General features: G+C 40.1%; 1 protein-coding gene across 3 annotated transcripts in view; it reads left to right on the forward strand.

Annotated features, from left to right (window-relative positions):
• ADAMTS12 (ADAM metallopeptidase with thrombospondin type 1 motif 12) overlaps window positions 1–13,011 on the forward strand; it is a 378,886-nt gene that overhangs the window by 253,621 nt on the left and 112,254 nt on the right. For 2 of the 3 annotated variants that reach the window (XM_043488506.1, XM_043488508.1), the window contains exon 13: window positions 3,957–4,090. In XM_043488506.1, the coding sequence (XP_043344441.1) occupies window positions 3,957–4,090 (134 nt within the window). Of the gene's footprint in view, window positions 1–3,956; window positions 4,098–13,011 lie in introns of all 3 variants that reach the window. The other variant, XM_043488507.1, reaches the window with a different exon arrangement.

Here is a 13,011-nt window from a genome sequence, read left to right on the forward strand (position 1 = left end):
ATCTCTCAGGATGGAGTCGATCTTTCTGCCACTCTGTCCACAAGTTTTTCCCTAACAGTGTTGATCACTGCCATGGCTGTTACTAAGTACTCATGGGTTAAGAGCCTTTTCTGAGTGTCATAATCTACTAGTATTCACTGGGAAAGGTTAATGGTAATCACATTAAAACAACTGCTGTATGCCAGATACCTTATTTCAGGTTTCCGGGTGTTATCCTCTGTCAGTCCTTCCATGCAAAGAGCAAGAAGGCCCTGGGCAAGATGGAAGCATCAGGGCTGGGATTTAAACCCCTCTGAGTCTAACTCCAAAGATCGCGTGGAGGAGAGACTCCCAGGTCATGCTTACTTCTGCTCCTCCTATGCCTTTCGGCCCTCGCCAGCATGTCCTGGCTCCTCTTTCTCACAGCGTGCTTGGCAGTAGTAGCTGATCAATGCGCAGAGGCCTGCAGTGCTCTTGAGGACACCGCAGTCTGGTTAAGGGGATTGTAAAATCTGTAGTCTTAGAAGCACAGAGCTGTGGAGACCTCAACAGGTATTGTGGAGGTGGAAGAGCTTTGAACCGGGTCCACAGTCACAGAAAAGGAACGTCATGGGGCCACCTACTGACCCAACAGGGTGCAGAATTCTTTCTACTAAATTGACAAGACAGCCATTCTTTAGCAAATAGTAAATCAAAGCATGAAATCAGTGCAGAATTGATTAGAAATGGCATCATGGAATAATCTGAAGGAGAAGAGGATATTTCAAGAAAGATTTGTGTATGTGTGGGAAAGAGAATTTGAGCCAGCATTACAAACACAGGTCTTTTGACTGTTCTGAAAGAGGATTGGAATAGTAAATACATAGCTTATAGGGCAAAGACCTTCAGAATTCACCAGGTCATGATGAGGAGGTGAAATCAACAACCATGAAGCTGTCATTTGTTAAACACTTAATGTATACCAGGTACCACGCTGAGTGCTTTACATACAATCTCTGCCTTAGTCTTCATATTTACCCTGAAAGTAGATATCATTATCCCCAATTTTCAGATGAGGAACTGAGTCACAGAAAGAGTAAGTAACTTTCTCAAGGTAATATTAGACCTTCATGAATTTTTATGTCTCTGCCCTCTGTAGAAGTCATGATTCTAGAGGCTAGTGATTCTCACCATATTTAAGACCCATGAAAGATTTTTAAAATGGAGTCCAGTGAGTATTCTGCCAAGTTTGTTTCTCAGATGTGATCTGTGAATAAATGCATTGTCTAAGAGCAAAAAAAGTGGTTACTTTAAAGGTCTCATTAAAGCATTTCTTTTTTGCTAAAAATAATTCTGTGTGTGTAGGTTAGGGGCTAATAGAGTGAGTGCTAAGCTGAACTATCAGCTTTTACTGTGTCCCACATACTGTGAGCTCTTGGAACACTTAATCTCTCTGGGCCTAAAATTTTCTCTTCTAAATGAAGATAATAAGAGAACTAACATCCTAGGGTGATTGTGATTGTTAGAATGAGATAACGTAATGACTGCAAAGCACAAGAAGATCTGGTAAATAATGTTCAGGTAATACACTGGCTGTTATTTTAACAAGCAAAAATTCCTGTTAACTCACTAAATAAGTAACACCCACCAAATCTCTGAATAGTTTTATCCTTCAGAAAGTGAGTCAAACAGCACAAGCCCAGAGGGAATATAACCAAGGCAAACATTGGAACTTCGCCACTTTGGAGTTCAAAATGCCTTTGGATGGGGGTTTTACTGGCTGCAAGGATCCATTTTTACAGCCCTGAGAGTGAGTGTTTTCTTAAAATTTGCACCCTTAGGCACCTCTGGGCTTCCCTAGTGGCTCAGCTGGTAAAGAATCCACCTGCAATGTGGAAGACCTGGGTTTGATCCCGGAGTTGGGAAGACCCCCTGGAGAAGGGAACGGCTACCCACTCCAATATTCAGGCCTGGAGAATTCCATGAACTGTATAGTCCATGGGGTCACGAAGAGTCGGACATGACTGAGTGACTTTCACTTTCACTTTTCAGTTTAGGCACCTCTAGTCCCAGCCCTCCCCAGCAGGCTGGAACAGATAATTCCTTTAGAAAAGCTCTACAATAATTCAGGGGTGCTTTCTCTTTGGGCTTAATGTGTCCCAATATCAATACAAAATCTCAAATCTAAATTCTAAAGCTCAAATCAAAGCCTCATGTAAAAGTGCTTCCCCTGCCTCCATCCTTCCGCTTGACAGCCTGATATTTCCTGAGTTGCTTCCCAGCACACTTGGACCCAGCACACTTGGGTGGATGCTCTTATCTCTGAAAGAGCAGAATTGCTCCCAGGCGGCTCCTCCAAGCACTTCTGTTCCAGCTCAGGCAGTGACAGAGCTAATCATGCTGCCAGGTATGAAGATTTACAGTACCCCTGGCTTATGCATTGCTCCTGGAGTCTGCTGGTCCTCTGCTGTCGGCGCTTTCTGGAGTGATCTCTCCAACTCATGTTAACTTCATTCGTATCCTCAGACAACTTATCTACTGCACTTTATATAAAATCAGTTGGTATTCTTTATTCACTTTTACCTTTCTCCTTGAAGTTTTGAGCAGATGCTTTAGAAGCTCTGACTCAAATTTCTCCCTTTTCCATGTTTGAGTTTTGCTCATAGTTAGATTTGTGTAACTTGTACATTTTTATTTCTTTACCACATGGATCATGACATCCCTGAGTACCCGTACCTAGAACTGTGACACTGGCTTGCATTTGGGGCTCATCCACACTGAGGTGTGTTCATGGCAAATGGACTTATGGCTGGTCTCATCAAGCCCTCAGCTGGTCACAACACCAAGAAATTAACAGTCCTTTCCCCAGTAAACAGACCCAGAAGAGACCCCAAAAGGACATTTCTGAAGGGGATAATCTTAGATTTTTCACTTAAAAAAAAAACAAGACATAATATTCAAAGAAAATTACTATTTGAATTCTTATTATTTACAAATATTGGGCTTGCTAGGTGTCCCTAGTGGTAAATAACCTGGCTGCCAATGCAGGAGACCTTAGAAACACGGATTCGATCCTTGGGTCATGGAAGATCCCCTGGAGGAGGGCATGGCAACCTACTCCAGTATTCTTGTCTGGAGAATCCCATAGGCAAAGGAGCCTGGCAGTCTACAATCCATAGAACGGCAAAGAGTTGGACACAACTGAAGCGACTTAGCATGCATGCATGTACATGTATTACCTATTAAAATTTTTAAGACAATTTATGTTTTGAAAGTTATCTCCTTTTCTGGTTATTCTGAGTACTTACAAATAGATATGGATTTTATTAAATAAATCTTTAGAAAAGTTGTCTGTGGGAAACCACCCATCTTCATTCACAAGGGAACAGAAAATTGAACCTTAGAATGGATTCAGTGCAGGACCTAGCATGGTGGGAGAGACCACTGTGATAAGCAGGGTGGCTTCTGCTGTGGACAAAACACAGATCTTTTGTTTCTCTGTGGTTATAAACCTGTGTCCAAGGACTTCTTGAAGAGAGTAAGGGAGAATATTTGTTGTTTTGGTTTATGATAGTGGCAGTGGTATTAGGAATGAGCTGGCCCCCATGGAAGCATCTCCCGTGGTGGTCTGCTTACCTTGCTGCAAACAATAGGCAAGCATCATGCTTGTCTGGAGTCTTGCATCTCTGGTTTCTATTACTTATTTTCTAGGTTAACCCCAGATACTCCGTACCTTATTTTTAGAAGCTCAGTTCAACATTGGGTTGAAAGGTCTCCTCATTTGTAATAAGAGACAGCATTTTAAAGCAGTCTTCCCAATTTAATTTGTTGTAAACCTCTTTAAAAGAAAGAAGTCCCCATTACAGCATGTGTCATAGAAAGGTGGAAGATGGGAATCTCCAGATTGATGACACCTGGGGGTCCTGTGTACAAATCCTGGGGGAAGGGTGCTGAGCTGGGAAGCTAACTCGCGAGGATTTGTCTCTTTTTCACTTCAGCACGCCCTTGTGAGCTCTACTGCCGACCCATCGACGGCCACTTTTCCGAGAAAATGCTGGATGCTGTCATTGATGGTACCCCTTGCTTTGAAGGCGGCAACAGCAGAAATGTCTGTATTAATGGCATGTGTAAGGTATTGGGTATGTTTCCTTAATCTACAACTTTATAAAATTGTGATTTTTTTATTAATTTGGAAAGTTAGATGTTTTAATCTTTTGCTTTTGTGGTATTTGCATGTGGACTGGTATTTTTATACAGTCTGTGAGACAAGACTTTTCAGTGTTCATCAAGGTCACAGTTAGAAACCAAATGTCCTCCTGCTGTTGTCTTCATTTCTTGAGCTGTTGATGCACTCTGTGATATTTCAGGCATGGAGCTGAGTCAAATTGAAGAAGAATCAAATTATCCTTTAGAGGAATGATTCTTTGGAGGAATTATTAGGAAAAGGCAACTCAGATTATTTCAGTGGCTTTGAATTACTCACTGGTTACTTGCCAACAGTAAATTTGAGGAAAAACTAATAAATAATCATATAGTGTTTTTCACAAAGCATTTTGATATTTAATTCACCTTGATCACCAACATGATCACCTTAGGAAGAGAGATGGCATGACAGATAATTATAAAGCAGGTCTTCTGATATCAGTTTAACTTTTCACATTGACTCCATTAGGAAACTCTTGCCTTTATATAAATTACTTGGGTCTGATTTTTAATCAGACTTGGCATCACCAACTCAATGGATATGGGTTAGAGCAAGCTCTGGGAGTTGGTGATGGACAGGGCAGCCTGGCGTGCTGCAGTCCATGGGGTCACAAGTAGTCGGACATGACCTAGTGACCAAACTGATTTTTTAATGCCTTTACATGTACAACCACTGAGGAATTTCTCCCATTGCTTACAGTCTATTTTGCAAGGAACTAAGAAACAAGCTTTGAGATCCAGTACTTGGGCATAAACCTCAGTTTAAAGAGGAGGTTTTTTGTGAACTTCCCTGATGGTCCCGTGATTAAGACTCAGTGCTTCCACAGCTGGGGGAACAGGTTTGATCCCTGGTCAGGGAACTAAGATCCTACATGCCGTGCACCACGGCCAAAAACAAATAAAAAGAAGGTGTTTTTAATCAATGAAAGAAAAGCTATATAAAAATAATTAACTATTAGTAAAGCATAATGGCTTAGTTCTTAGGGTCTAGAATATGAACCCAATACCACTATTTCCAAGCTGTGTAACTCTACATCTTTTTAAGACTCAGTTATCTTTCACAGAATTGAGATATTAACATATCTTCTTAGATCAAATGAGGTTTAATCTAAATGTAAAGCCCTTAACAGAGCCCACGGCACACCAAAAACTCTTAATATATTTTACTCATTTTTGCAAGTTATCGTCACAGTTTTTCCACTGGACTGAGTTATCACCATGAGAAGATCTTGGCCATCAATGTTTAGCACCCTGGGAGGGTGAATTTATCACCCTGCAGTTGCTGATGGACTTATTCCAGTCCTGACCAAGGCACGGGGAGGCAATATATGATTCCCAGGACTAAGTGAGCTAACAGCAGGTCACAATCAGACTCTAAATTAGAACGAACTCAGGCAAAATTCTCTTCCTGACACACTAATTGCCATTATATCTACAAAGAGTCAAAAATAATTAATATATTTTAGGTCAGGTCTGTTCCCCAGAGTGGGAAAAAGTTTCGCTAATTTAGGCCCCAGCAGCCCCATGGCCATTTACTACAGTGGTTCTCAGGCCTGGCTGCCAATTAGAATCAGCTGGAGAGCTTTTAAAAACCCTACTGATGGCTGGCTCTATCGCCACCCTATTAATTCAGAATTGCCTGGATGTGGAGACTAGGCATTGGTATTTTTAAGACTCCTCAGATGATTGCCATATGCTGTTAGAGCTGAGAACTTTAGTCATCAAGAAATGAATGTGATGCTAAAATTATCTTTTAGACCTAAATACCTTTGCCTGTATAGAGACTGTCTTTAGCTTGTGATGGAAAAAAGCAAGTAGTTTCAACGGAAACATAAGGGGTGTTGGGTATCTCTCTTGAAGCCAATTAAATCAGCTTAATAGAATAAGTCAGATTCTCTCAGCTTGCTTTTTTATTTCTGGAAACCAGTTAAGGCCTTTTAGAAACATTAATTACTCACTTTCTGTCTATACCACACTGAGCTAAGTTTTTAAGCTGAGAAATTATGTCAAATCAAATTTACCTTAATAGCCTAAATGCAATTTATCTTTTAAAGATCCAGATTGTAGTTATTTTCAGCTTTTGTTAGTCTTCTTATTCACTTACTACAGTTTTTTCCAAAGGGAATTGAACATGTATTGAAAGAAAAAGTTATGCCATTAGAAAAAAATTTATATGGTGTCTGATTCATCTTTGTGTATATGAAAATGTTTGCTTATGGTCATATAAATACCTGCTAGAGTTGCTTATACTCATATATTTAGCTGTTTTGAAATTATAATACTTGCCACCATTTTGGCATGTTAGATTTGCAGATTTTGTTGTCAAGGGAATTTTTTTTCTATTTATTGATTTTTTTTCTACTATTTCATTTACCCTCTGTATCTACACAAGGCTAAGATTTTAAGTAAAGTGGTATTTGCAGTCAAATTATTTTCTCCTGTCCTTTTTTGGGGAGGATTTACACCCATCTTCTGCTAGATTTTTTGAAGGCATTAATGGATACAGCGTCCTCAGAGTTCTTTCTCATTTAAAAATATGTATAAATTTTATTTTATAAAATAAAATTTTATAATTTTGCTTTTATTCTTTCCCTTTCTTCTTTCCCCTTTCTTTACAAAATTTCCCCCTAAATTTTGTAAACATTGCTCTTCTTTCTTCTGCTGTTCAATCTTATATGAAGTATAGGCCTGGGCTAATATCTCTCCCTAGGTAACTTGGTATTTTTCTTTCTTTTTATGTAATTTACTTTTTATTGAAGTATAGTTGATTTACAGTGTTTCAAATATTCAGCAAAGTAATTCAGTAGGCTGTGCTGTGCTATGCATAGTTGTTCAGTCATGTCCAACTCTTTGCGACCCCATGGGCTGTAACCTGTCAGGTTCCTCTGTTCATGGGGATTCTCCAGACAAGAATACTGGAGTGGGTTGTCATGCCCTCCTCCAGGGGATCTTCCCAACCCAGGGATTGAACCCAGGTCTCCTGCACTGCAGGTAGATACTGTCTGAGCCATTAGGGAAGCCCAAGAATACGGGAATCAGTAGCCTATGCCTTCCCCAGGGGACCTTCCGGACCCAGGAATCAAACTGGGGTCTCCTGTATTGTGGGAGGATTCTTTACCAGCTGAGTTACCAGGGAATATATATATATATAGACATATATATATATATATATATATATATTTATATATATTATATATATATATTTTTTTCAGATTCTTATCCACTGTAGGTTGCTTCCACACATTAACTACTATAAATAGTGTTGCTGTGAATACTGGGGTGCATGTGTCTTTTTGAATTAGAGTTTTTTTGGATATATGCCCAAGAATAGGATTATTGGATCATTTGGCAACTCTGCTTTTAGCTTTTTAAGGAACCTCTATAGTATTCTCCAAGGTGGCTGCACCAGTTTACATTCCCACCAATGATGTAGGATGGTTACCTTTTCTCCACACCCACTCCAGCATTTATTATTTGTAGGCTTTTCAGTGATGGCCATTTTGACCAGTGTAAGGTGATGCCTCACTTGTAGTTTTGATTTGCATCTGGCTAATTAGTGACATTGAGTGTATTTTCATGTACTTATCAGTTTATCTTCTTCAAGAAATGTCTATTTAGGTCTTCTATTTATTTATTTTGCTGTTGAGCTGTATAAGCTGTTTGCTTATTTTGAAAATTAATCCCTTGTCAGTTGCCTCATTTACTAATATTTTTTCCCATTCCATAGGTTGTCTTTTCATTTTCTTTATGGTTTCACAAAAGCTTTTAAGTTTAATATGGTCCCATTTGTTTATTTTTGCTCTTGTTTCCATTACTCTAGGAGAAGGACCCAAAATAATATTGCTGTGATTTATGTCAAAGAGTGTTCTGCCTGTATTTTCCTCTCAGAGTTTTTGAGTATCCAGTCTTACATTTAGGTCTTTAATTCATATTGAGTTTATTTTTGTATATGATATTAGAGAATGTTCTAATTTCACTCTTTTACATGTAGCTGTCCAGTTTTCTCAGCACCACTTATTGAAGAATCTTTTTCCCATTGCATATTCTTGCCTCCTTTGTCACATTAACTGACCATAAATGCATGGGTTTATCTCTGGCCTTTCTATTCTCTGAACTTCTAAGCTTATTTATCACAGATACAAATTTAAACAATGACTTTTCAGGATGTCATCTATTTTGAATCACAGATATGACACGCAATAAGCTTTTAAATATATGAACAGATATTCCCACCCCTTTTCCCAGTGTCCCACTGCTGCAGTCTTACCTGCTGTCCTAAGACAGGATACCAGCCTTCCAGCTCGCTCACCCTTTCTCTCGGTAACCAGCTCTCTGACTTTCTGTTCTTTGCTCTTCCCTTTTCTCCCAGTCAGTACAGCTTTGGCTTAATTTCCTTCCCGAACAGCCTTGATGCCTTGAACTATCATATCAACCATCCCCTAGTCTTCTCTTAGCCATCCATCAGCCTCTCACCCCAGGATCCTGATTCTGATCAACCCACCATAATGATTTTTGCTCTTATAATAAGCCTACTGTACACTTCTTAAAATAATAATTCAACTTGGTGAATTTGTGCCCTTATAAATCAATGTCTTTAACCCCAGCTGAGTCCCCAGCCTTACCTGACAGTCTTCCTACCTGTCCTAAGTCAGCTTCCTTTCTCATTGCTCTCACAATCTTTCTACTCCTCTTTGTTCTCTTTCGTGGGCATTTTGGCCAACTCAGTGATTGGCTGAACACCCAGGTGTCAATTTCTCTGAGCCAAATATCTCTCCAGAAGACCAGATCCAGGCTCCTGGCCCTCAATGTTATGGTGAGGAAAGCATTATTGCTGCTGTCCCATTTGTTAAAGGATAATGTCACTTACCTGTTCTCAGTTAAGCATAACTGGCCCTATCATCACACTAAAGTTCCATTGGCTAGGAAAGAATCTCATCTTGGCACTAGGCATTCTTCCAGTCTCTGCCTTTGCCAAGGGACTGCAGAAAGAAATAATGACATTCTCAGTGGATTAGGTCAAGGCACCAGTTGGTATTTCAGTCCTCAGTTATATGAGAATTTCCTAAGTAAAACAGTGTTAACTCATGATGAAAAAATGAGAATTAGGTAAGAAAATACATTACTTATTCACTTGCTGCTGCTGCTGCTAAGTTGCTTCAGTCATGTCCGACTCTGTGCAACCCCATAGACAGCAGCCCACCAGGCTCCCCCGTCCCTGGGATTCTCCAGGCAAGAACACTGGAGTGGGTTACCATTTCCTTCTCTAGCGCATGAAAGTGAAAAGTGAAAGTGAAGTCGCTCAGTCGTATCCAACTCTTAGTGACCCCGTGGACTGCAGCCTACCAGGCTCCTCCATCCATGGGATTTTCCAGGCAAGAGGACTGGAGTGGGGTGCCATTGCCTTCTCCACTTATTCACTTACATAGGGGTAAAAGCCCCAGTAAAAGACTGGGACCTGATTTCTCTATGTAATACTCAAGATAGGATACTCTTCAGTTCAGATGACAGGGTCAAGAATTGGTGATACACTTCTGCACAGGAAAGGAAATAGCCATCAGAGTAAAGAGGTAACCTAGAGTATGGGAGAAAAATGTGCATACTATATATACAATAAGAAGTTAATGTCTAAAACATATGAGAAACTCCTACAATTCAATGGCAGAAAAATAGATAACCTGATTTAAAAATGAACAAAAGACTTGAATAGACATTTCTCCAAAGATATGCAAATGAACAACAGATACATGAAAAGGTGCTCAACATCATTAAACATAGAGAAATACAAGTGAAACTCATGAGATATCACCTCACAACTGTTAGGATGGCTGTTACCAACACACATAAGATAGTATTGGTGTGGATGTGGAGAAATTGGAATCCTGTGCACTGTTGGTGGGAATGTACAGTGATGCAGCCACTATGGAAAACTGTATGGGAGTTCCTCAAAAAATTAAAGATAATGTAGTTTTAATTAAATTGAAATATTTGGTTTTAATTAAACTATAATATTTCATTTTAATTAAATTTAAATATTTAATTTTGATTAAATTAAAATACTTAAATACATGTTTACCTTTAATTAAATTTAAATATTTAATTTTTGATTAAAATTTAATTTTTACCATTCAGTTCAGCTCAGTCGCTCAGTCGTGTCTGACTCTTTGTGACCCCATGAATCGCAGCACGCAGACCTAGCAATTCCAATTCTAGGTATATATCCAAAAGAATAAAATCAGGATATTGAAATGACATTTGTACTCCCAAGCTCATAGTGACATTATTCACACTAGTCAAGATATGGATGGAAACAACCCAGATGTTCATCAACAAATGAATGGATAAAGAAAATGTGGTATATGCCTATCACAGAATATTGTTCAACTTTAGAAAAGAAGTGAATTCTGTCATTTTGGCAATATGAATGCACCTAGGAACAATTATGCGAAGTGAAACAGGTCAATCGCAAAAGGACAAATGCTACAGGATTCCACATATAGGAGAACCTATAATAGCCAAACTCACTGAGGCAGAGAAGAGAACAGTGGTTGCTGAGGGAACAATGGACAGTTGCTGTTCAATAAGCATGAAGTTTCACTTACGCAAGATGAGTGTGGCTCGAGCTTTGCTATACAACACATTGCCTGTGGTTAACAACACTGTATTGTTCCCTTAAAAATTATGAAATGGGTAGGTCTCATATTAAGTGTTCTTACCACACACACACACGAAAGGGACACAAGGAAACTCTTGGAGCTGATGGATATGTCTATTGCCTTCATTGTGGCGATGGTTTCACAGGTGTTTGTATGAGTCCAAACTCACCAAATTATAAAATTAAATATGTATAGTATTTTATATATCAGCTGCATCCCCAAGAAAGCTGGTTTTTTTTAAAGAAATAATGATAGGAAATTAGAGTGATTTCCTTCTGTAAAGAAACGCAGCCTGTGGGGTGGCTGTCTGCCCTCCTAAGAGTCACAGGGAGGAGAGCCTTCCTGAAGTCGTTGTTACATTGGTAGCAGCAGCAAAGCCCTCTCTGATCTGCTGAAGGCAGAAAGACAGTATTATCTATCATAGCCCTGTTGCCAGATCACAGGGCACGGAAGAGAGGGACGTCTGTTCGTTTTCCCCTGAGAGCCTTCCAGGTTCTGTGTAGCCAGGAGGACCGGCTTCCACCTTCCAAGCCTTCGGTTCTGTGCTCAGTTCAGTGTTGACCGCGCTGTGCGCGGCTGCTGGAGGAGCAGAGGGTGAAGTCTCCGCGAGCACCACGCACTGTGCCCCGGGTCAGCATCTGACGGGGGTGTTTCCTTCCCCACCCCTGCCCCCGAGGGATGCAGGCAGATGTTGGTGGAGGAGAAGGATGCACTCAAGGGTTTGTTTTTCTGAACTTCTTTCCTTTTTCTTCATATTTTGCCACTATTTTTTGGCACTTCATGCTGCTTGCAGGGTCTTAGTTCCCCAACCAAGGATTTAACCCATGGCCCCTACAGTGGAAACTCAGAGTCTTAATCACTGGACCACCAGGGAAGTCCCTCTTCACATTTTTTATACATCCCCTCTTGGTAGAGATTTTTAGAAACACTTTATTATGTTGCAAAGTATGTTTCCCTGGCTTGTTCCAAATCAGTGAAGAAATGAAGTCCCTGGGGACAGATGTGTAAAGTTTAGCTTATTAGAGGATGACCAAGCTTGACGTAAATACATCATTGTAAAGGGCTGGCATTTTACCTATGGCCACTGAAGGCACATATCCAGACTGTTTCTTCCCTTTCCATTGTGATTAGCGTAATTGAGTTTTTTTAAAATCTCTTAGCATTTTGTTTTTCCCAATTGGGTCAAGTGGCACAATCTTCAAACATAAAGAAAGTCAGAGATGGTTAAGCTGAGGAATGGTGCTATTTTCTATCTGTGGGCATTCATTCTCTATTTAGCTAGTGGAGGGAGAGTGTATTTTAAGACCTAAATGGTTATTCCTTTCAGTCGATTCAAGGTGGCTTTAAAATAAGAAAGGAACTTATCTTTGAGAGAGAGAAAAAAACTACTTGGGCACAATTCTTCTTCCCAAACAGAAAAGAAAAATCCCACTAAGAGAATAAGGTGTGGTTTTCCCTCTTTCTATCATTGAAATGTGGTTAAGGAATATAAGCCATAGACAAGAGCCAGGGACAAAGGACTTCAGCGGAAGCTCACGTGTTTCATGACTTTCCATCCAAATGTTACCATTCTTGGTATCTGATGCCACCAAACACCCCAAGTTTAATTACTCTCCTTTTCCAGTATGGGAATTGGATGGGAAAGACGTGGCTGTACTGGTAAGCTGCCAGAGTCTAGCCTCGGCAGGATCCAGGGGGTACCCTCAGGATGAACGGCGTCGGCCAGAGAGGACACGTGAGACCAGCCTTGATAGGGCCAAGTCTTCGAGGGAGAGAGAGAGAAAGAGAGAAAGAGAGAGAGAGAGTGAGAGAGTGACCAGACAGGGGGTGCAGCTGAGTCTGGCAGGGTCTGGCAATGCTTTATTTTTTACCGTAGCTTTTATACCCTAAATTAGTACATTTCTAAGGGGAAGATAGTTTAACATTACATCAGCTTGTTCTTCACGAAACCAGGATGTTTTCTGCATACTTCTTTGTTTATGAGGGTCTTGTACATTATCTTCTGGCCTTGGGGCCTATTAACATTTTATGCAAGTCAGGTGAATGTAAACCTATTTTCTGTTTCTATGGTGACCTTAACTGAAAGGTAGCAGTCTCATAGGGCAACAGTACAGAGTGGAAGTATAACCTTGTTAACACAAAAATTAATCCTTCTGCAGAAGTTGTCAGTTGAGTTTATCTAAGAAGTTTATCCCAC

The sequence above is a fragment of the Cervus canadensis genome, chromosome 16 (assembly GCF_019320065.1).
Source record: "Cervus canadensis isolate Bull #8, Minnesota chromosome 16, ASM1932006v1, whole genome shotgun sequence".
Lineage (NCBI taxonomy): Eukaryota > Metazoa > Chordata > Mammalia > Artiodactyla > Cervidae > Cervus > Cervus canadensis.